Source organism: Mus caroli, unplaced genomic scaffold (genome assembly GCF_978045245.1).
Source record: "Mus caroli unplaced genomic scaffold, Mus_caroli_1 scaffold_8, whole genome shotgun sequence".
Taxonomy (NCBI): Eukaryota; Metazoa; Chordata; class Mammalia; order Rodentia; family Muridae; genus Mus; species Mus caroli.
Window position 1 is genome coordinate 36926277 of NW_028227263.1, and position 24067 is coordinate 36950343.

At 50.4% G+C, this 24067-nt stretch overlaps 1 protein-coding gene across 2 annotated transcripts in view; it reads left to right on the forward strand.

Moving 5' to 3' along the window:
• Lmo1 (LIM domain only 1) overlaps positions 1-16984 on the forward strand; it is a 36849-nt gene extending 19865 nt beyond the window's left edge. For both annotated transcript variants that reach the window (XM_085842516.1, XM_021167789.3), the window contains 3 exons: positions 11935-12148; positions 14862-14987; positions 16582-16984. In XM_085842516.1, coding sequence (XP_085698642.1) covers positions 11935-12148; positions 14862-14987; positions 16582-16687 — 446 coding nt within the window. In that variant the 3' untranslated portion in view covers positions 16688-16984. The remainder of the gene's footprint in view (positions 1-11934; positions 12149-14861; positions 14988-16581) is intronic.
• The last annotated feature ends 7083 nt before the right edge of the window (positions 16985-24067 follow it).

The window sequence follows — 24067 nt, forward strand, 5'->3', positions numbered from 1 at the left end:
ATCTTATCTGCCCAGGTTCCTGGTGAGACCTTTCGCCCTGTGTATTGTGGTGACTTCACAGTCCCCCAGACATGGCCTGACAGATGACAGACAGCTTGTCCAACAGGCAGCTCCCAGCTACAGAGAGCATGTGGTACAGCTGGTAGCTGCATTAGCAGGAGTCTATTCTACTGACTGCCACATAGTGGCCTCCTGCTTCCTGGAGCCTGTGATCCAGCACCTCCACCCCTACCCCCACCCCGCTTCCCTGGGGCTGTGCTACACACACACACACACACACACACACACACACACACACACCTGCTCCCCTGGGGGTATGTTCCAGGTCTTCTCTCTCCATTTTGTTAGAAGGGAAGTTTATTCTGAACAAAGATCTTCCCCTGGGAGCCCATGGCTGGTCTAGAATCCATAGCTACCCCACCTCCGAGTCCACCATCTAAGCTGCTTGGGTCCCTCCCACTCCACAGAGAAGGGCTATCGCAGCCTTTGGGATGTCAACAGGAAGCCCCAGCCCTATGCTGTTGCAGCTTGTACCTAGAAGTTCCCAGTCTCTTTTTGTTTGTTTTTGTCTTCCTCCAGTGTCCAACTCATTGTAGCTAGCAGGTGCTGGGCTCTGCTGCTTCAAGAAGGAAGCAGAGCCCAGCAGCTGGGAAGGCTGAGCCAGACTGTAGGGTCCCCTCTTTGTGCCTCCTGGAGAACACATTTAAAACTTTGAATTCAAAATTGATTTTGAAGGGCCCTAATCTCTGATCCCCGACGCTCACGGCGTGTCTGCAGCTCCTGCCAGACTCTCGTTTTCTGGTTCAGCGAGTTGGTGCTCATGTCCCTGATGCTGTGAAATTGAGACTTGTCTGAGAGTGTGGGTCCTCCTCCCCCTCCTCTGTGGAGAGTGTAGGCCTCTTGGGAGCCCCATTTCATTAGATGGGTGACGCTGGCTTTATAGGTGCCCACGTTGTAGCTGAGTCACTGTCTGGGGAACACAGCTTCCAGACACATCCCTCTCACCTCTCACAGATGTGTGGCTCCAGGTAACACATCTCTAAGGAACATGGGGACTGGCTTCTGCAGCCTGGGATAGGATTGGGAGATTCCGGACAGAAAAAGGCTTGGGTCTGGAGTTCTCTATAGGAAATTTCAGGGGTCTTTTCTTCCCATCAGCTCCTAAAGGCTCAGCCTAGGTTACAAGGGGAAAGTGGTCATATTTAGATACCCAGAGGACCTTCAAAGAATAGCAAGGTAGATAGGGTCTGTATGAGGAGCCAAGAGGTTCAGGACAAGCTGAAGAGGAAAGGACTGCGCTGTTGGCCTCCCATAGACCCATGAACCCTGCAGCTCTGCCTGTCACACCCTGAGCAGGTCAGAGTGTTTATGTGTAAAGGAATCATGGGGTAGAGCCCTGGGATTCACCTCTCAAACACTCTTATCAAAAGAGCTCAGTCCATGAAGTACTCTCTGTACAAGCATGAGGTCGAGGACCCACATTTGACTCCTGGCACCCATTACAAACACAAACGTGCATGCGTGCATACGTACAAGGGAAAAAAGTCGTTCGTGGCAGACAGGACTGAGTGCTACCATAGCTGTCTCTTTCTTCTTCTTAGGACCACCGAGCCACAGTTGTCTTGGGCTATGTGGCAGAGGGGCAGCAGTATGCCATCAGGGCTCTCCCTGCTCTGGGCACCTGCCTACGTAAATCTGCCCACTCCAGCCAGAGATGCTTGCCAGTAATATCTGGATAGCTGCCATTAAGTCTCTTCATTCATTTATTGAAGTTATGCTTAGGGCGGCTGTCAGGTTCAGTATGAGGAGAACAGCGGTAGAGAAGACAGGCCTCAAGAATTACACCTTCGAAAGGAAAACAAAAGCAATGGTCAGTTGCTATTGAAAACTCAAAAGGAAATGACAGGGAGGGAGGGAGGGAGGGAGGGAGGGAGAGAGAGAGAGAGAGAGAGAGAGAGAGAGAGAGAGAGAGAGAGAGAGAGAGAGAGAGAGAGAGAGAGAAGGAAAGGGTGTGGTGGGTGAAAAAGTCCTCTCTGTTGATATTTAAGTTCCAGGATGGGAAGGCAACAGGCACTGAAGAGCCTGTATGTGCAAAGACCCCGAGGTAGGAGGTGGATCTGGAGTGTGGTGGAGCTCACTGTGGGATGGGGAGGTGGGGGCCATACTGCATGAAGCTCTTACAGGCTGTATGCAAAGCAGGTGTGCCACGCTCACTGTACTGAAAGCTGTGAGAAGCTTTGTTCTAACCTGGGTAGTGACCAGCAGCCTGGTTTATTTGGAAAAGCTTCTCTTGCTGCTGAGTGAAGAATGAGTTGTAGAGCAGTAGGCTTGTGGGACCTGTGCCCAAAGTAGGGTGAAAGGTGGATCTGGTGGTCTGGGGGTGTACTTCAGCTGGTAGATTGTTTGATGAGCATGCATAAAGTCCTGAGTTCGATGCCCCAGCACTACTAAACTGGGTAATGGTGATACATGCCTGTAATCCCATCACTCTGGAGGTAGACACAGAAGGATAAGACGTTCAACATCATCCTTATATAGTGAGTTCCAGGCCACCCTGGGCTACAGGAGACCCTGCCCCCCCCCAAAAAAAAAATTTAAAAAGTAGCTCTGGAAATGGAAAGAGCTAGAAGAGCTAGCTAGGATGGGGAGCAGGAGGTGTGTGTGTGTGTGTGTGTGTGTGTGTGTGTGTGTGTGTGTGTGTGTGTTGTTTGATGCTGAGTTCCTCTAGGAACATGTGGTTAGGGTTGGGGTGATGGTGTGGGTACTATTAAAGGGAGGTGGGGAAGGGCACAAAGACCAGCTGGTAATCAGGGCTCTAGCTGCTGTTTGTTTGTTTGCCTGCTTGTTTTTCCAAGACAGGGTTTCTCTATGTAGCACTGGCTGTGCAGTAACTTACCTTGTAGACCAGGCTGGCCCTGAACTCAGAGATCCACCTGTCTCTGCCCTGAAAATGCTGGGATTAAAGGCGTGTGCCACCACCACCACCGCCTTGCCTAGATCTATAGCTTTTAAACTATGCTTGAGATTGCAGGGAAACAAACAGAAAAGATACCCATTCCTGTCATAGAGAGGGAGAGGCCGCACTAGGTACTTGCACCATACCAGTCAATGAACCTCAGTGAGCATGCACAGCTTCCTATGCGCCCAGGTCCTGATGAAGGACCAAAGAAGACCAAGGGAGTCTGTGGGTCAGCCCACGAAGCTGCCCTCCGTCGTGGTGTTTCCTCCTCCCAGCCTGTCTAAACGTTCTCAGCTGGCTCCTGGAATGTATGTGTCTCCTCCCAATTCCGAGCTTAATCCCAGGATCCCCATAGTGAAGATAGGAGATACAGCCCCTGAGGGTAGAACCTCATGAGTGGGGTTGGTATTCTTATGCATGGGAGCCCAGAGAGTTCCCACCTCCCTCCTGGTGTGTGAAGTTACAGTGGGAAGACAGCTGTCCATGAGCCAGGAAACAGGCTCTTATTAGACAACGGACAGGCCAGTGCCTTGGTTCTGACCTTCCCAGGCCCTAGTGTGGGAAAGTTAATCTGCTGCTTACAAGCCACTGATCTGATGTTCTGTCAAAAGTGCCCAGGTAGATGAAGACTGCACCACTCTTATCCCACACTCCAGGCTGTGCAGGGCCTAGCTTTCTTCCCCAGCCAGGGCCTCGGCGCTTTCTGCCTCTAGATACACCAAGGTCACAGTGGTTTGGGGGGGGGGGGTTCCAATGCAAGATGCTAAGGACAGTTGGCCTCCTCCAAAGCCCATTGCATAAGTGCCTCCTACTCTTACTCTACTGGAATTTGCTCCCCGGGGGCCTCCACTCTGCAGAGCCTGGGTCAGCACTCGGCTTCCAAGTAGCCCACCCTGTCCTTAGTTGTCCCTGCAACATGCTCCAAGCTTTCCTCCTCAGCAGGGTCCGCATGGAGCTTAAGGAAAGTTCACACACACACACACACACACACACACACACACACACACACACACGTTGTATAGGAAAAAGACAGGGTGATGCCATCGTGGTTCTGGGACAGGCTGGGTATGGAGGCTTCCAGACAGCAGCCTGTGCCTGTGCCACTCTTGGGTTTGTCAGGGGACAGATTGCATGGGATTTCTGGCCACTGGCTGGCTCACAGTGACCCTGGAGCACTCGGGGAGGGATGATGTGGAGTGCCACCCTCCAGCTGAGTGGGATAACACTGGCAGCAGGTGCTAGGGAAACTGCCAGGCAGTTCTCTCTGTTGAAGCTAACTGGGGGCAGGCAGGGCTTGGCAATTAGGAGAATGGACATGTTGCAGGACTGCTTTTCAGTGTCTTGTCCTGTGCCAGGCCCCCTTCAGAACCTTTCAGCAACCCCCTACCCCGCCATCTTCCACACGCAAACCCTCAGCTGTGAGTTGAGCCTTCCCTTCCACTTCTGTCACCCAGATTTGGAGCTCATCTCGCTCCCACCCCGCCCCCATCCCCACCCCCTCCCGCAGCTCTGCCTCTTCCCCAGATCTAGGGATAGACTTGCTGGATCATACCATAGATGGCCGTACATTCTCATAGCTGATTGTCTTCAGCTACTGGGTCAAACTTTGTTATAAGGATTTCATGTCTACGATCTAAACGAATCTTTGAAATGATTATTTAATGTAGTCTCTCCTCATTCAGTCACTGAGTAAGCTGAGGCAAAACTGGAAAAATGACAGAACCAGAATTCATGCCGAGGCTACCATGAGTCTTCAAAAGCTTACTCCCTACCCACCCTCTCTCTGACTTCAGAGGTGTCAGTCCCTCCCCTGAGCTGACCCCCATTTCATTAGTCCAGCCCTGTCTCCCAGCCTTACTTACCCTGTGTCAGTAGGGAGCTGGAGGCTAGGGGAGCCTCTATTTCCCTCCCTCCCTTGACCTAGTAAACACCACACTGCAAACGGACTCACAGAGAGGTCATTACGAGCGGATGGACTGGGTGACCATGGCCATGCGTTCCAACAGTTGTTCCTCTTGGCTTATGATTCCAAATGAGTAGGAAATGCTATTAGCTCTGGCCTCACCTGCCACGTGGCAGGGCCTGGGATAGAAGTGCACTGAGACGAGAAATTGTGGAGATAAAACCAGTGTGAAATGGAAGCCGCCTCGCAGGCTGTGCGGGCGGGCCTGTGCGGAATAGTTACTTCTGAGAAAACGAGATTGCGAGAGAGAGATGAGGCAGAGTTAGATTACACTTTCAATTGCCTTATTCAAGGGGTTTGATGCCTAGGAGGGGCACAGATGGGCTCTGCTGGGGTTCTTCTCTGCAGCTTCACATCTGGGATAGGCCCAGGTGGATGGCAAGAGCCCTGATCTATGACACCCTCTGAGTCCTACTCTCAGCTGCTGAGGTGGGAGGGGATGATGACAGGGCTGAGCGCTGGAGGATTCACGTGACTTCTGCTTCCTCCTGTATCCAAGGTGCCAGGTTTTGTTCAATCAGAGTTTGTTTTAGAGTGATGGGTGTGACAGCCCATGTCTCTGTGCACCTGTGCCTCCTTGGTGGAGATTTACATCAGCTCATGAACCTGTGTGTGGACCCAGTCATACATATGCACACTTGCAAGCATGAATGTGCCTCCAGATGTGTTGCTGAACACCTGGTGTGTGTCCGTTCCAAGCTGGACACTGATAGAATTGATGGTGGGGAGAATAAAATGGACACAGTCCCTTCTTGTGTGGCCCTGTGATTCCACGCCTGTGGAGGAGTACTTGTGTGCTCTACCCATGTGTCTCACGGCTGAGTGCATCTTCATACTTTGCAGTGTCTTCCAACCTTCATGAAGTCTCCTGTGTGAGTCACCTTAGCATTCATCGATACAGCGCTGCCTTGGAGCAGAGAAAGTCACATGCTTGGGCTCTAGAGACAGACTGCCAAGGTTCAAATCCCAGCTCTGTTTCCTGCTTACAGACAAGTTGGGAACCTTTTCCACACCTCACTTTTTAGAATGGGAGTGATGGTAGCAGTTAACACAGCAGTGGGTAAAAGCCTTAGGGTGCTAGGTTGTACTGCCCAGCCCAGAGTTCCTGCCTGTCACAGGGGCAGGGGTGCCCATGGTGAGAAAGGAGAGCCCGGAAGGCAAGAGGCATCCTTGTGCTATGAGGCTCTGAACAGGGCTTACAAGTAAGTCTCCTACTTCTCTGGCTGACTCTGGAACCAACATGGAGGTCCTTTAAGGGATTATGAGAGATACTGAGGCTATTCATTGCTGGTCCCCCAGAACACTGCTCAGAATCTCTGAGCCCCATGGCTATCCTCTCTCACTCGGCTGGCTGCTGGAGCTGCCTTTTGGGCAAGCAAACGGGGCTGACTTCCTCCTGAACATATTTGCTCTGGCCACTGGACTGGCTGCTGGATGGCACTGAACTCTGACCAGAAGCCGTGTGACTCTGACCACAGTGGCTATCCATTAGCTTCTCTGCAAAGGAAGCGTCTATCCCTACTGTAGGATCCTGAGGTGGGGCTATGACAGGTGAACTTTGCTGTGCGCTGAGTCAGCGACATGCATCTAACTTGACTGCCAGGCTCAACTAGTTCTAAAGACTCCTTTATTACTCATGGATGCTCTCTGAGAAGTCCTCTCCTCTCCTCTCCTCTCCTCTCCTCTCCTCTCCTCTCCTCTCCTCTCCTCTCCTCTCCTCTCCTCTCCTCTCCTCTCCTCTCCTCTCCTCTCCTCTCCTCTCCTCTCCTCTCCTCCCCCTTTTCTTTCAAAACAGTATCTGGCTGTCCTGGGACTCACTATGTAGATCAGGCTGGTCTCAAACTCACAGAGATCTACCTGCCTCTGCCCCTCAAGTGCTGAGATTAAAGGCATGCACCACTACACCTGGAAAGATGTGCTTTTGTACCCATTTTACAAAGAGGAAAGAAAACTATAAAGCCCAGGGTTAATGAAGTCTATAGGAACTGGTATCAGATAAACTCAGATCAGGGATAATCTAAAAATAAATGTCCTTTCTGCCTCAGAACTGCTGGTGCCTCGAGACCTGTAGGAATTCCTCTAGGTTCAAGTGAATGAGTATCTTAGCTAGGGTTGCTATCACTGTGGTGAAGCATCATGACCAAGGAAAGGGTTTATTTTGCTTATACTTCCTTCTAAAAAAGTCAGGACAGGAAGTCAAGGCAAGAACCTGGAGGTAGGAGCTGATGCAGAGGCCATGGAGGGATGCTGCTTACTGGCTTGCTCCCCATGACTTGTTCAGCCTGTTTTCTTATAGAACCCAGGACCACCAGCCCAGGGATGGTCCCACCCACAGTGGGCTGGGCCCTCCCACATTGATCACTAATTAAGAAAATGATCTATAGGCTTGCCCAACACCAAATCTTTTGGGGGGCTTTTCTCAGGTTCCCTCCTCTCCCATGATGCTAGCTTGTGGCAAGTTGACATAAAACTAGTCAGCACAGGGGGGAATGTAACAAGTGACCCAGGACATTGTCCATTTGTTTTGTTTTGTTTGTTCGTTTGTTTTTGAGACAGGGTTTCTCTGTGTAGTCTTTCAAACTTGCTCTGTAGACCAAGTTGTCCTGAAATGCAGTTTGACTTGCCTCTGCCTCCTGAGTGCTGGGATTAAAGGTGTACACTGCTACTGCCTAGTAACATTGTTATAAACGATGTTGTTGGGAGTGCTGGTGAAATCTCAATAAGATGTGTAGTTTGGGAAACAGGATTCCAGTGATCATTTCCTAGCACTGTGGCTGGTTTTACCCTTGATTTTAGCAATTGGTATTTTGTACACCAAAAGCATCTAGGGTTTAGGGACTTAATGTCTGAAATCAACTCTTAGATGATTTATGGGGAAAAAGTATTAAGTATAAATAAAGGAGGAGGATACAGGAAATAGACACTTGGGAATTATTCCTATTATTGCATTTTTTTTTCTGGGAGCCAAAAAGATTATTTTAAGTTGGAAAGAAAGCTGGGCATGGTAGCACAAGCCTGTCTGCCAGCCAAGCACTTGGGAGGCAAAGGCAGGAGGAACAAGGCTGTCCTCAATGACATAATGAGATTGAGGTCAGTGTGGGCTACATAGAAAGCCAACAAGGGTCTAGAGTGATGGATGGCTCAGTGGTTATGAATGGGTACTGTTTTTGCAGATGACCTGAACTCAGTTCCCTGTGCCTGTGTTGGGTAGCTCATAACAGCCTGTAACTCTAGCTCCAGGGGCCCCAATGCCCCCTTCTGACTTCCACAGGTACTGCACTTCCATGTATATACCCATACACAGACACATACATAAATGGCTCAGCAGTTATGAACACACATGCTCTTACAGAGGACCTCAGATCACATCCTAGCACCCATGTCTGATGGCTCACAACTGCTTCTAACTCCAGCTCCAGAGGATCCAATGCTTCTGGCCTCCATAGGCACCAGTCAGTCCTCATATGCATATAACCACATACCGACACACAGTACAAGATTGAGGTTGACTTTTTTTTTTTTAATGTAAAGCTCAAAATGACAAAAAGTTTAAATGAAATGAGTACCCAAAGGAATAGCACCTGATGGGGTGGATGCTGTCCTTTGCTCTATCCCAGCTTCTATGCCAAGGCCTTAGATTCATAGCTTCATCTTGACCCACCACAGTCTTTGAACAAGACCTCATGGCCCTGTGCCACAGATGCAGGTCAGAAAGGAGGGGCCTGCTTCCCCAAGGTCTGCACTCCTAGCTCTCAGCCCACTGTTGACTCTGTCCCCTAAAGCATAGCCTGGACAATGGTATTTCTCCCAGAGCAGTGGTGAGTACCTCCCTTAGGGTAGAATTAAGGAAGGTTCTCTTGTAGGCTCTAAGGAGAAAGACACCAGGATTCTGCCAGGAGCTGGTGCAGTCTGTCTATTCCCAGGCGCAGTCTCTATCACTGGCAATAGTGCAGACCAGTAGGGGGGCATTCCTGAGGTATGGCCTCCAGCGACCTGCCGCAGGGTATAGGAGATGCACTAGGATGGAAAACTGACCTTGCTGAGGGTAGCTGGGGTGGGCAGGGTGTTCTCCTGTGACTCAGGCCTGTCCAGATGGAGCCCACATGCTTTGCTGTTTGGAGAAACCTGCATCCCATTGGAAGTAGCAGCCTAGGTTGGGCTGCATAGGTAGGAGTTGGCTGAGGTTGTGGGTCTGGTTGGCAGGCAGCTTCTTGTGCAGAGGGTCTCTCTAGGGAGATGTAAGGGGAAGGACCAATGATCTCTGTGAAGACTCACTCAGACCTTACTGAGGTGTCTGGCTTTGCCCCACACTACAGAGCTGAGTGTAAATGTCTGAGTTCTACAGAGCCCAGGAATCAGAGTTTGCACCGTCCTGGAGCCTCTCACAGACCCCTTACGTAACTGGATGCTGATGAATTGGACCTGGAGACTTTACCGCCTGGCCACTTCCTCATCAGGCCTGCTACCTGCCTTCGTGCAACAGAGAGACAGGAATTCAGCCTGTTTCACTTCAAATCTCATTCCTATATTCCCTGGGATTGAGGGTGGCACATGGGCTAAGTGAACTGACTATTTGCCAGGCCTAGTCTGTGTCCCTGAGCATGTGCCTGGGCATGTGTGTGGCCACAAGTGGTCTCCATTGTTAAAGATGGGCGTTTTCATTCGTGAGTAGTAATTATTGGGTAATGCTTAAAACCTTTCCTGAAGGAGTGCAAAGCTGTTTTTTTTCCCCCCTGAAGTCGGGAGTACGTTAAAAGGATTACCATGTAGATTTGATTTTTAGATAACGCTAAAATGGATCCCAAATGGACTTCAGCAGAGGGCTGCTATCTCCCTAATGGAAAGTGCATGGCCTCAGGCTCAGCTCCCAGAGCCAGAAGAGGAGGGGCAGGGAGGTCTGCAGGGGGCTGGCTGGCTGGTAGGCTAGAGGGGCCTGGGGAGACAGGAGTTGAGAGCCCAAGTACAGAGCCCTAGAGGGACCAACCCCCCAACCCCCTCACCCCCCCCCTCACCCCCCACCCCCACTCCTGCATACCAGGTGAATGAGAAGGAGGCAGTCTGTCTCTATAGTCTCTATAGTCTGAGACTATAAGGCTTGAGGTCTGAGTTAGTGTTTATATGAACAGCAGTCCTGGATGGGTGCCCTTCCACAGGCCCCAGGGGGCAGTCTTCCCATCCGGGTCTCCCTTTATTTTCCTACACTCTATCCCTCTCTATAGGCCAGGCCTTAGACGGAACTTCTCCTGAGGTTGGCTTCATGGGCAGATCTGGGCTTTGTCAGAAGAGACACGGGCTGACCCTGGGACAGCCGTCATCCTGAACACTCTCTCTTACTCAGACCAATTAACCTTTAGAGCTGCATTAAGGAAATTAGGCAGTGAACTTCCCAGCTAACAGATGGTCCTATGGTGATAGAAGGAGGGAGGGAAAAGGAAGCCGACCTCTGCCTGACAGGGGCATCTATGTGGCCTCCTCCTCTGTGCCCTCACCTGTCCCTTGGTCTTGTGCTGCAGTAGGTCTGAGCTCTCTTCTCTAGAGGGGACTTCCCTGTCCTCGGGTCTGTCCTCCTCTCCAGCAGAGGTCAGAGGGGGTGACTGGGTTGAGAAAGAACAGGAACAGATCCCCATCGGCAGTTTAGTGGTTTAGCCATCCCTCTACCTGAACTTTAGTTTCTGCATCTATAGGAGCAGAGCATTTGCCTGGAAAACGGAGGGATATTCTGACCCGATATCTGTGAATCTAAGGTCACTAGGTGGCAGGATCTCCCCTGAAGCCAGAGGACATATTCCGTCCTGAGGAGGGAAAGGAAAGGGAGGGATCTGGATAAGAAGCTGGGTCTGCAGATAGACACAGAGTTGGAGCTGCGGATGGGAAAGATACCTCGGGCTGGAACTGAATGCTGTGCCTGGAAAGAACATGGATAAGTCTTTGGGTCAGGATAGGGCCAGTGGAAACAGAGACTCGAGGCATGTTGGAAGCTGAGCTGGCAATTTAGGAAGGGTGGGCTTTGCTGGCTGTGTCTGGGTTTGGGTAAAGATTGCCTCTAACCCACCCCGTCTTTTCTTATGAGGCTTTTTCTCTTGCAGCCCTCCTTGTACAACCACAGGCTTGGTTTCTGTGCCTTCCGCCCAGCATTTTTATCTTCCTCCTCCTAGATACAGTGTGCCACCAATTCCTCCCCAGCTGCTCTTCCCAGTGGTTCCAGGGGAAGGGACCAGGCATGTGTGACTGAGTGGTCGCCCATGCCCACACTTGCACATCATGCTGTCTACAAGGGTGTTTTTGAGGAGAGATTACCTACCAGCAAGCAGGCTCTGCCTTCAATAACTACCCACCGAGTCTTGCCTGGTACTTGTTGCTTCCTATATGCTGAGAAGCTTATACACGCTGGAAGGGAGCTGGTGCAGGGGGATTCCTAAACTGGGGGATTGGCTCAGACTTCCGAGGCTCTGGAACCTCCCTCTTTCTCTCAGGCCAGGCCACATGGAAGTTTGCCTTTGACCAAATCATTCCTGAGGGGAGTTCTCCCATGCCTTCCCAGCCGCCACCCTGAGCCTCCCACTCTCTTCCCAGTGCCACCGTTCTGTACATAGTGGGTGGTTTAATGCACAGTGCCTGTTCCCTTCAAGAAAGAGTGAAGAGAATGAGAACGATCTAGGAATCTCAGTGAACCTTGTTCTTAGACCTGTGGTGGCCAGCTGTAGCTGTGTTAGGAGGACATGGGCCTGCGAGGATCAGATCACACAGGGGACAGTGAATAGGAAGGAGAAGAGCCCAGCAAGGCCAGCAGCTTCTGGATGGGTCTTGACAGGACCAAGGTATAGGCTATGGCATGCTGCCCAATAGGCCAGGCTTGAGGCCTGAGGAAGAAATAGAAAATGAGGGCTCTGGGAGCCTTTTCTTAGAGGAAACAGTCAAGAGAAAGACATACTTGACCCCTTCCCTGGAAGGGGGTGGTGCCCCAGAGCTCCAGGGCAGTCCCAGGCCCATCTGTCTGATTTTCCCGTCACAGGTGTGCCGATGCTCTCCGTCCAACCTAAGGGGAAGCAGAAGGGCTGTGCAGGCTGCAACCGCAAGATCAAGGACCGGTACCTGCTGAAGGCACTGGACAAGTACTGGCATGAGGACTGCCTCAAGTGTGCCTGCTGTGACTGTCGCCTGGGCGAGGTGGGCTCCACTCTCTACACCAAGGCCAACCTCATCTTGTGCCGGCGTGACTACCTGAGGTGGGTCCTGCTGCCCTGCCCTACTTGAACAGCCCCCATCCTTCTAGCCTGGTGCAACTCGGCCCGAGCTCTAAACCAGGCAACTTGGGTGCACAGCTGTGCGACTGCTCCTTCTTCACTGCCTCGTGTCGGCCCTGTGAGCTACCTGAGAGCAGGGTTATGTCTTCACCTCCTCGAACTTGGCCCCACAGTATCTACTTAGGCACTAGTAAAGTATTGGACTCAAAGATAATCTTCCCATGGGTACCAGCCTGGCTTCAGCCTCACCCATCTCCTATGGGCATCTCAGAGGGGCCTGGAGGAGCAGATGAGGTAGCCTAGACTTGCCTGGGCCTTCCTCCCAGTGGAGTCTCCTGCCCACCTCTCCCTGGAGTCCTCCTCTCCAGGTGCACTGGGATTAGGCTCTCATTTGCCTTGGTTGGCAGGGAGCCATACCCTAGGACGAGGACTGCCAATGCTTTTTAAAGATCTGGGTTTGAACCAGCCCCGAGCCTTTGGTTTTGAACCTTTCTCCATTTAAACCCCCTATAGCCCACCTTGCATTCTTCAGAGCTCTGCCTCTCCCCCATAACCTGGATCTCATTCCCTGGGGCTGCCTTCCCCAATTAACCCTCCCTTAGGCCATTTATGACATCAGCAAGGCTGGAAGGGAGCCATGAAGCAGGGGCCTTGGCTGAGACCCAGCACCTGCATTTGGCTCTGTCACTAGCTGCTGGATGGTGGCTGGGCAGCCTTGTGGGGAAGAAAGGCCTATTGCATTAATTAGCAGGATGGGGGTGAGAGCTGGTGGGACTTCTGCTCAAGTCAGGACAAGTTGGAGGGGGGCAGGGTTATCTGGAAACTGCTCCCTTCTCCAGAGACCCTGAGATTTACCTGTCTGGACCGTTCCCTTCAACTGTTGCCTTTAGCTTTAGCAACAGATATATTTTTTTAAAGTGATGGTATTTAGTGCTTCTAGGGTGGAATGAGAAACTGAGGCTGGGAGGAAGGGTTAAGGATACTCTTGGGAAGTCAACCCTCAAGGACATAGAAAGGGGCTTTTGTGCCTGGAGGTTTGGGACATCTACCTGGGTAATTGAATTAGCAGGCTAGGAAGAGGTGACTATCTAAATGATGGCCCGCCATCATGATGGGAAGGAGCACTGTGGTTCAGTGTGGGCTTGTCGGGAACTTCCAGGCACTCACTTCAGGGCCCTGCCAAGCCATGGGGGCTGGAAGCTTTCCCCCTATGCTCTGGTAGAGGTAATGAATGGCTTCTGGAGCCAGGTAGGCTAGTAGGTTAGGGAGGAGTGGCAGCCCAGAGCCTGGGCCTTTACAACTGCTGGTGGCAGAAAAGGCCCCCATTGGCAGGCAGATGCTGTGGCCCAGCCTTTGTCTGCCTTTATCTGAGTCACCAGGCAGCTCAGGCCAATGAATAATGGAGCCAAGCTGGTCTGCAGGTGTCTGAGCCTGCATCAGACAAATCGGACAAATCGGGGATTAGAGCGCCCCACCACCCGCCTCTCAGCCCACTTGCATCTTTTGGAGCTTGCTCAGCAGAAAGGAAGCAAGGAGGAGCTTGGTCAGCTCAGACCATTAGAGCACCCAGCCAAGAATTGCCATGAATGGGGAGGGAGTGAACTTCCTGTCCTCCTGTCCCTAGAGCTTTGTAGCCAGCAGCTGAGAGGAGGGATGCCCTCTCAAAGAGACCATTGTGTCAGGTCCCCTTGGAACTTGTTTTGGGGGATCAGTTCTGGGTGAGAAGCAGCTTTAGGCAGGCTGGGTTGTCCTGGCAGCTTCATTTCTACAAAAAGATAAGCTGAGATTCCAAGACGGCCATGGAGGCATAGGCGAGTGGTACAGTGAGATTATGGCAGAATACAATTTCATAAAACACTGTCTTTTTTATCTATTTTTGAGACATGTCAGCTAGGCTGGCCTGGAACTCCCCATGTAGACATGGATACCTTCAATTCCTATTCCTCCTGACTGCCTCCCGGGTGCTAGGGTTATTGACATGGACAACCGCATGGGTACTCATGTACCCAGAGCTCCTTGCGTGCTAGGCAAGCACACTACCAACTGAGCTGCAGCCCAGTAAAGCACTGTAATTTTAAAAGCAAGAAGCCTCATCAGGAGCATATATCACTCTCCCAAATGAGCCAGGCATGTGCCCTGGTGAGTTGTTTATCTCTCTGTGACTCATTCTCTTCTTGAATGGGGATGATATAAGTGTTGACCTCACAGGGCTGCCTTGGGATCAGATGAGGTGATTTTTGTAAGCTCTTAGCCTGTCCCTGAGCCACAGGTTCAGTTAGGGTTAAGGTTAGGCATTGCCAAGTGCATTGTCCAGTAAGGGATGCAGTTTGGCCTTTGACATTGAGATAACAGGGACTCTGGGCGGTTCCAAGTGACTGTGTGAGGATACACAGCCCATGACAAGCAGAATTCAAGAAGCCTCATCAGGGCTTCTGAAATTTAGGCTTGTGTGGGTCTGTAGACTTTGTTAAGGGCCCATCCTGGTGCTCTAGGGACTCTGGTGGGAACTTGAAATGGGTGTAGGGTGATGATGTCTATACCTGACTGTAGGTTACATAGCCCCCCATGGGGAGTAAGATGTCAGGGTTCTTGACTAGGCCCGCTTGCTGTCCCAAGAGCTAGGGAATGGGCTAGCCTCTGGGTGGAGGCAGCTCCCTGGCAGGCCCTTACATCCTCTGTGCTCTTCCCCTGGCAGGCTTTTTGGCACCACAGGAAACTGTGCTGCCTGCAGCAAGCTGATCCCAGCTTTTGAGATGGTGATGCGGGCCCGAGACAATGTGTATCACCTTGACTGCTTCGCCTGCCAGCTCTGCAATCAGAGGTGAGTGCCAGAGCCTCAGCCAGCCCCACACACTACCCAGACCTGAGCCTGAGGCCTGCTGGCTGAGCCAGGAGCACTGAGGAGGCATGCAGACAAGTGTGACTTTGTTTATGTATATAGCTGAATATGCATGCTTTCCTTATCATACATGTGCATGTCTGTGTATCTACATCTTATGGTCAGATGTGTACACTACAGTATTAGTGCACTATATGGGTGGTAAGTTTCTACATGAATTGAATGATGGGGTATGTGTGTGTGTGTTCTCACTATGTATATAGATTGTACATAGCGTAAAGTATTTGCACCTTTGAGGGAGGAGTTGTTTGTTCCAGAGTCTCAAGTATCCAAGGCCACCCTTAAACTTGCTATGAAGCCATGGTTGCTGGGATTATAGAGTGTGCCACAGGTCCAGTATATATGTGCTTGTGTTTGTATTGTAAATGTTTGTGTGCACACGAATACTAGTACATGAGATAGGTGTTTAGATGTGCATGCAACTATAATTATTCATGCATAAGAGTTTGTGAATACTGTATGTACCTGGTGAGGTGAGAATTGTATGCACGTTTTTAAATGTGTGTAGTGAGTATACTGTATCTGTGTGCATGGGGTTTTGTGTCCTATCTTGTGAGAAGGGGTTCCCAGGCCCATAGGGTAAGAGATATCTTTAGGGAATATCACTTCCCCCCTCCCCCAACTCTACTCATGAATCTGGTTCTGGCCCCCTCTCTCTTTTGTGGATTTCTGGGCCCTATTCATTATCCCAGTCCTGGGGGAAGACTTGAGGGGTTTAAGGCTAGGAATTTACCATCAAAAAGCAGGAACTCTTCTTGGAAGTCCTCAGGTCAGGTAGGAATCCATACAGATATTTTCAGGTTGAGGTCTAGAGGGACCTGCAGGGAACACTAGACTGGCAGAGAGCTCTGGCTAGATGGCCTACCAGCAGGGCTCTGTGAAGTTCCATCGCCACCTGGTGGTTGAACTGAGATCCACTACTGGGACTGTGTCAGTGACCCAGGGGCTTAAAGTCTTGGCCACCAGGGGACAATGTCTTTAAGGGGAAGCTTGAAAATTCTTCAATACTTCCAGCAGACTAAGAGACCCAAAAGTGATCTTCCTGGGCTAAAGAATAAATTGTGGACTGTGGTCTCACTCGTAAGAGGCTGTGAGCCCTAAGCTGAGAGGGCAGAGGGATGGAAGCAGCCATGTTCTCCTTCTCCCTACCTCCCCTCATCTCTTGGTCTCCATCCCTCCACTCTCTCGTTCTGGTCCCCTATGCTCTCCGGAGCTGCACCATCTCTGGGACTGGGGTAAGGCACCTGCACTCGCCCTGCACCTTCTCACATGATCTGCTGGTGGGGGAGGCCTGTGGCTTGACCGTCTATCTCTCTCACCACGCCAGGGGTCTGCTGAGAGTAATTGACCAGGCTCGAAGTGCAGTGGCATTTCCTCTACACTCCCTGGGAGGTTCCAGCCGGATCATCAGCACCACCGTCACCCATGCATGCCCTACCTCCTGGGCCAGGCTGGGACCTCCTCTCACTGGAACCTCACCTATAGCCCTCTTTTCTCTTGATTTTTTTTTTTCTAGATTTTGCGTGGGAGACAAATTCTTCCTGAAGAACAACATGATCTTGTGCCAGGTGGACTATGAGGAGGGGCATCTCAATGGCACCTTTGAATCCCAGGTTCAGTAACGCCCACCATCTGACCTCCAGGTCCATCTGTCCGTCTGCCCACCTGTCCACCTGCCTGGCAGGCCGGCCAGCCACTCTGCCTGCGCGGGCTGGCCAGCCGCTGTCCTACAAGTTAGAACTTCATCCTCGATGGGAAGGTGGCTGTTCTCCACCACCGCCCATCTCTGTGGGACCCCTCCTGGGGCCAGGCTCAGCCTGTACAGTCTGTCTTCTGTATATAAATGGGAACATTTATTTTATGAGAAATGTAATGCGATTTTATTACTGGCGTGGATTAAACTTATGAATGTTTCCGGGGACATGACTGCATTGTTCACATTACTGACACAGAACTGCACCTCCCTACCTTCTGCCTCTGGTGGGCAGGGCATGGAGAAGCAACCTCCAGCCTATGCTCTTGCCATGCAGACGCAAACAAGCATGGCTTTAGGGACCAGAAGAAGGGCATCATTCAAAGTGCCCCAGCCACACATGAGAAGTGGGGTATGCCTCCCTTCCTGCAAAGCATACATCCTAGCCCTATGCAAAGCCCTGAGAAGAGCGGCGCTGTGACACTTTGTGTACTTTTAGACCAACCCTAAAAGTCACTGGAACCCCTAGCAAAGTAGCAAGATGGGGACCCAGTTCTGCCCTGCTCCACAGTAGAACCTCAAATCCCAAGCCTCATATCATGACAGTACCCTCCTAACCCCCTTCCCTTTCACAGTGACAGATAGTGTTTGTTGGGACTGACCTGGATCCTAGCATCTTGTTTATCAATCAAAACATTCTGTTTCCCTTGAGCTTGTCTATGCAGGCTCGAGACAGTCAGTCAGTCACTCAGCAAACCTCGATCTACTCCAAGTCTTAGCCTTATGCCTCTATTGGAGCTAACACCAAGGGAATCAGGCATGGGGTTGAGTCATTGGTGAGACACAGTCTCTGCTCTTGAGAAGTCTGCTGGGGACCTGGAGGTCTGAAGCCTAGGTAGGGGGAGAGAGAAGAAAACCAGAAACACTAACAGGGCACATCAGGGGAGGCAGACTGCTTCTGGGGAGAGCTGAGCCCATTCCCCGCAGCAGACATGGGCCATGATGACTGACTCTCAAGAGTCAGGGACAGAGGAGCCAGTGGACATACTCTCAAACAGACACATGTGTGGACAGGCAGCAGAGACAGGCAGGCAAGCCAGCAGGCAGTCAGCCCAAGCCAGGAGACAGCCAGACCTGTGGCAGGCAGACAGACAGGCATTTCTGTCTGCCTGGCTGAGCTAGGCTCACCCGGGGTAGCAAGGATAATGCCACAGTACTGGGCACGGAGCCTGGAAGGGAGCAGTGTAGGTAATGAGCATCAGTGAGAAGCCTGGCCAGGGAAGGCCGTGTGGACAGACGCTCCACCCAGACCCTTTGCCTCTCTTCCTCGGGGCCTATTTTCCACCTGGCCACAGCCAGGAGCCCAGTGCTAAAGGAGGAGCCTGACTATGGCCTCCAGCTATGGCTGCCCCTCCCATATCTATGCACCAGGCTCACTTCTCCATTCTCAAGTGTGGAGACAAGTCTCTCAGGTGCCTGGAAGAGACTGCTTCTATAAGTCCTGGTTTTGTGGCCAGAGGAAGGAATAGGTAGGACCAAGGATCATGGTGTAGAAATTCTCTGAAGGAGCTATACCCATGTATGTGTGAGAATATATGGAGAAAGGGCCAGTGGACCTGCAGGGGTGTTTGTGTGTGTGTGATGCGCTAGGTTGGGGTACCGGCAGTGTGATTGACAGTAGACTGGGAATGAGATTGAGTGTATGCAGAGATGGGAGAATGGCAGTCTACAGTGAACAGTTTTTTTCTCTCAACATGAGAAAGCAGATGTCTTTCCTGGATGGTAGCACTGTTGTCAATGCCAGACGCTCTGTGGGCTCTTAAGGCCTAGGATGCCTGCCCCAAAGGCCTGCCTCCTAACTTCAGAGTTTGCTGCAGATAAAGTTGTAACACAAGTTAATTACATGGTTATGGAGAGATAACGGAGGCACTGAAATGCAGTTTCTGGGCAATTACAATTGTTTCCAACAGAGTTACCATATTGCAGCCATGAAATAGCATGTCATTCTGCGGTAATTATGTAATTAACTTGTCTCACTACTCTAGGTTGCACAACAATTAATTCACTCACAATAAGATAGACTCAAAATCAAACAGGCTGCATTTGAAAGCCCCCAGTAGAGGAGCTGGCCTTCTAAGAAGACCCCAAACCTACTCTATCCATCTCAGACCTTATCAGGGGGTTTCCCAGCTCCATATGTCCCAGAACTTGCCAAGTCCAGAGTCACAGACCCAACTTACTGCTCTCTTACCACCCTGCCCAGGAAGTAAGAATGATCCAATTTCTAGGTGAGCCAAGAGACCCAGATCCACACTGTGAAGTGCTGTGCTGACTGACATGAGCTGGCATCGCCATGCTGGCTGTTGTGAGGGCCTGAGGAGGATGCACCTCACCAGGAAGCTCCCTGTCAGTCCACAAATGCTCTGAAGACAAACTATACTGGCCTGTCTTTGGCCACGTGAGGCCAGTAGGAGGGGAGGGGCATTGTTCATGGGACAACTGGAGAAGGGCTTCAGTGGCTACTGAAGTCTAGGGATTAAGTATTTGTAGGGCATTTATGGTCTCTAGGGGTGATTTAGGAAAAGTCTAGCCTCCCCCACTCTAGCTACTAAGTGCAGGGTATAATTTGTCCTAGGCTGGTTCTCCTTGGAGACTGCAGCTCACTGATGATTGAGGGTCAGGGACAGAGAGAGCTGAGCAGAAGCATTGGAGGCTGTATCAGGTCTAGCCTGGGGCATGTAGTCCTTGAACTATGGACTGAATTTGAACTACACACAAAACCCTTCCATAGACAGCCCCAGGTGTGTAAGGGGGGGGGATCCATCTTCAATCCTTGTCTTACTTGATGTCAGAAATACCATCACAGAGCTCCTGGGCCCCATGCATGGTAGAACCTATTCCTATCTCCAGTCCTTGATCTGAAGCTGAGTGACAGGGAAGGGCTGAGAAAGAAGCCTGATTCCAATGTTGATGCTGCCTATCTTGATGTCTCACTTGGGTCTTATCTCCTGGATCTGATCACAGTGACCTTGTATGCAGGAAGTACTGACAAAACCCACATGACAGTCCTGTCTTGGAGAGCTCATCACTATGAAGGGATCATGAATGGCTTTTCTCAGTTCTGCCATCGGAGATCATTCATGACCAGGCTAACTGAATCTGGCACTGAGTGATCCCCAGAACCACCTACCTGGCATACCAAGTGAGGGCAGGCCCAGAAAAGATCCTTCCTAGCTGCAACTGTTCATTGCCCTTGGAGAAAATGCCTCAGAGAGGGTGGTGGTGGTGAGTCAATATTTAGCTATCTTTTACCTTGAAAGCTTGAATTTCCTGAAAATGAATGAATATAGATGAGCTGATATGAAGATAGGTAGGCTCAGGAAAATTTTTGGTCAAGCCTGGTTTATCATGAGGGAATAATAATAGGAAAAAAATCACATACACATATATGTATACACACACACACACACACAAAACAGATGGCAGACAGACACACATAACCAGATGACAGACACACACACACACACACAAAACAGATGACAGACAGACACAACCAGATGACAGACAGATACACAACCAGATCACACACGCACACGCACACACACAAAGAATTACTTTAATCAGAAGCCACAGCCACTTTTATCTCTGCATGAGATCCTGGGTGCAGGCACTTGTATTGCATTTGCCCATTTAAGGTCTCAGTTTCTTGTCCCTGGGTCAAGGAGACAAAAGGATGTCCCAGATCTTCTCAGACTATTGGTGCCACCAAAGTAAATTACTTTTGAGCTCTTGACATCCTTCTTGTCACCCACCAAGAGCCGGCCCATCCTTCCCATGGCCTTGTCTTCAGCTTCATAGAACTCTTGGCCGTGCTACCCTATTTAGATTCTTTTAAGCTCTTGTATGTCCAACATGGACTCCTAACTGTGCCCAGAGTTCAAAGAGTAAGCTTCATGTGAAACTTCTTTCTAGCGCTTTAGCCACTTGCATCCTCTTATTAGAGCTTGAGACATCCCTTAATGGAGCTCCTTGTACCTGGGGTTCGACCTGCTTGACACTCCTGGGTTTGGGGCAGACCAGAAAGAAGGCAGTTGCTGTTCACAGCTGTAGAAGAAGGTCTGGTTCCTATTCTAGGATGGCTTAGGGAGGCGGGGGCCAGGCACTTGGGAAAGAAGTAGTCTTTAAACCCTGTTCCCAATGGGGCTGTGCCAAACAAGCCTGCATTCAGTGTGGACTCTCCCAGGTGGATTTTGTTCTGGGCACCACTCATCCATGAGAGCTGGTGGAAGCCCTCTGTGCTGCTGAGCCTCCTCAAAACACCCATTTCCCCTTCTCATCAGGCTGCACACCTACTTAAGGCTCCCAGCGGATGCTGTCAAGACTCTGATTTTCTGAGTTCATGCATTTCGAGCCCAGCAAAAGCAAGTACCCAGTTATCCTTCCTGAGCCTTGGCTTGACAGAGAATCCAAGACCCCTTGGATCCCTTTGTGCTGGGGATAGTTTTTCTCCTACCCCTTCCATCATTGGCATACAGACAGATTCCAGAGAGGAGGTCTTGCCTGAATGTTAGTTACATATTTTGGGTTGAGTCTGCTCTTTGATAGGGCTCTGTTGGGGGACGGAAATATCCAGGGTTTGGACAAACTCAATTTTGTCTCTCCAAGCTGAAAGATGTTTGATGGGGTGGGGTGGGGGGTGACTGCTAAGGCAGACACTGGGTTCTATCTTCTGATGTAGTGGGTCTCCTCGCTGCATTTGGGAACCATAAAGATTCTTCCTATGGAGGAGTAAGAGGGCACCAAAGAATCTCAAGGTACCTCTTTTGTCTCCACTTCTCTGTTCATCTGCCATCCCATGCCATAGGTGATATCTGGGGTCAGACACAGATAGAACAAAACAAAGAGATGAGAAAGAATATGAGAGGTCTGGCATGGGGGCACACATCTGTCATCCCAGCACATAGGAAATAGAGGCGGATGGATCCAAAGTTCATTGTCATCCTTAGCTACATAGTGAGTTCAAAGCCAGCCAGAACTTTTCTGTCTCATAAACACAAAAGAGAGGGTGGGGGAGGGGAGAACACTGGGAGGTAGGGGAAGAAACAAGGTGAAGAGAGCAGGCATGGGAGAAGTGTCCAGAAAAGGGTTTCTAATTGTAGGGATGAGCCTAATAGAAAGGGCAGTCTGATGTGCATTTAAATGCTGGCTCAGAGGCCCAGTGGGTGACATGGTTAGAATCATAGCCTCCCCACCCAGCAGCTGAACAGTCTGGGGTTGGTTACTTGAATCTATGTTTACAGAGAGCCATCCCTTTCTTTAAAGAAGAACATTAACAATGCCTATTTTTCAAAGTTGTCCTGAGATTTAGAAGATGGTCCCACGGAGAGCTCTCATGGATGCAGACATGACCATGAGCCCAGACAAACACCATACCAGCACTCCTTGTAGGACACTTCACATTCCACAGACTGTATCATGTCCACTGGTCTAGCCTCGGTCTATCTCCAGGACAGTTCCTGAGCCCCTGCTGTGCAAAGGCCTGGCTCACTTTCATAGTCTTGGCCTCATCATTGAAGGGCATTTCTGGTACCTGCATGCTCTCTAGAGAGAACATTACACCCGGAGCAGGGGAGAACAGGTGGATGCTCAGCTGACACTAGCCAAGCAGGCTTTCACAGATAAAGTTATACCTGACCCATTTCAGCCTCTTTGCACTGTGTCCACTATTTGGCAGTTTAAAAACACTCAGAGGCCCACAAAACTTTGTGAGTTATGAAATCTGGATTTGAACTTGAACCTGGTCAGACTCTACATTCCATGCAAGTCACTGAGGGATGAAAATCTCAAAAGCAAAGACCTGGACAGGAGAAGGGTCTTGGAATCCAGAAGTAAATTTTACTTCCAACAGAGCCGTGGGCCTGGGGTGGGGACTCAGTTGGTTTATCTGCTTTCCTTCCAAGAAGAGGACCAGCATATGAGTTCCAGAAGCGACATTAAAAAGTGAGCATGTGTGGGCTGGAGAGATGGCTCAGTGGGTAAGAGCACTGACTGCTCTTCCGAAGGTCCCGAGTTCAAATCCTAGCAACCACATGGTGGCTCACAACCATCCATAATGAGATCCAATGCCCTCTTCTGGTGTGTCTGAAGACAGCAACAGTGTACTCATATACATAAAATAATAAATAATTTTTTAAAAAAGTGAGCATGTGCTACTTGTAATCCAAACACTGGGGCCACAGAGGCCAGGTGGATCCCTGGGGACATCTGATAAGTTCCAGGCCAATGAGAGACCATGTGTCAAAAAAAAATAAGAGTGGATGATTCCTAAGGAAAGGTACCTGATGTTGTCCTCTGATTTTCACACCAACGAGCACATGCACATTTAAACCTACTGAGGGATTGTTCTTGGGTGAAGGCGGGACCCAGACATATTTGTCCTTCACTACATGTCTTAACCAAGCCTGTTCTGCACTGGATGCTAGATAGGATAGCTAGGGCAGACTCTTCATCTACTCCTCTGCTTGGTGCCTATCGGGGAGGCAGATCCCAGGGCAGCAGTCTTCAGTTGGGAAGCAAGCCTATTCAAGCAACTGGCCACATGCCAGGTTTGCTGCTGAGAGCGGAGAAGGTGCAAGGCAAGGGTGTAGAGGTTGAGGAGACGGGAAACGTGGGCAGATAAGGAGCTAAACATTTCAAGACATGGGGCAGCAGAGAGAAGCTTATTTAGACCAAGAGGCCTCGGGGTAGACAGGAGGGCTCAGTGAGTAAAGGCATCTGCCATTAAGTCTGATGACCTCAGTTTTATCCCTAGCTGGAGATGGAGAGGTCTAGCCCTACATGTTGTCCTCTGACCCTCACAAGCAGACTGAAGCATACACACACTTAGACAGATAAATGAGATAGATAGATAGATAGATATATAGATATATAGATAGATAGATATATAGATAGATAGATAGATAGATAGATAGATAGATAGATAGATAGAATGGAATGACCTCTGTTCACCCACCCTTAGAGACTACCTTACCCAAAGGGCTCACTCTGCGGACACTGAGGTCCAAGGAAATGACAGGCAAGTGCATACCAGATCCATATAGCTTGAGGGCCTGGTATCCTTATGCCCTAGGTCTTTGCCTCCTGCCTGCCATGCCTGAGACTCTGCCTGCACACAGTGGGTAGAGGGCAGGAAGTTCCATGTCGCACCCCCTCCTCAGTGCATGTCTCCCTTTGTTTTCCAGGCTAGTTAAAAATATTTCCCCTAAAATATAAAGAAATTGAGGTTTTGGGTTCAGGGCTGCCATCACCC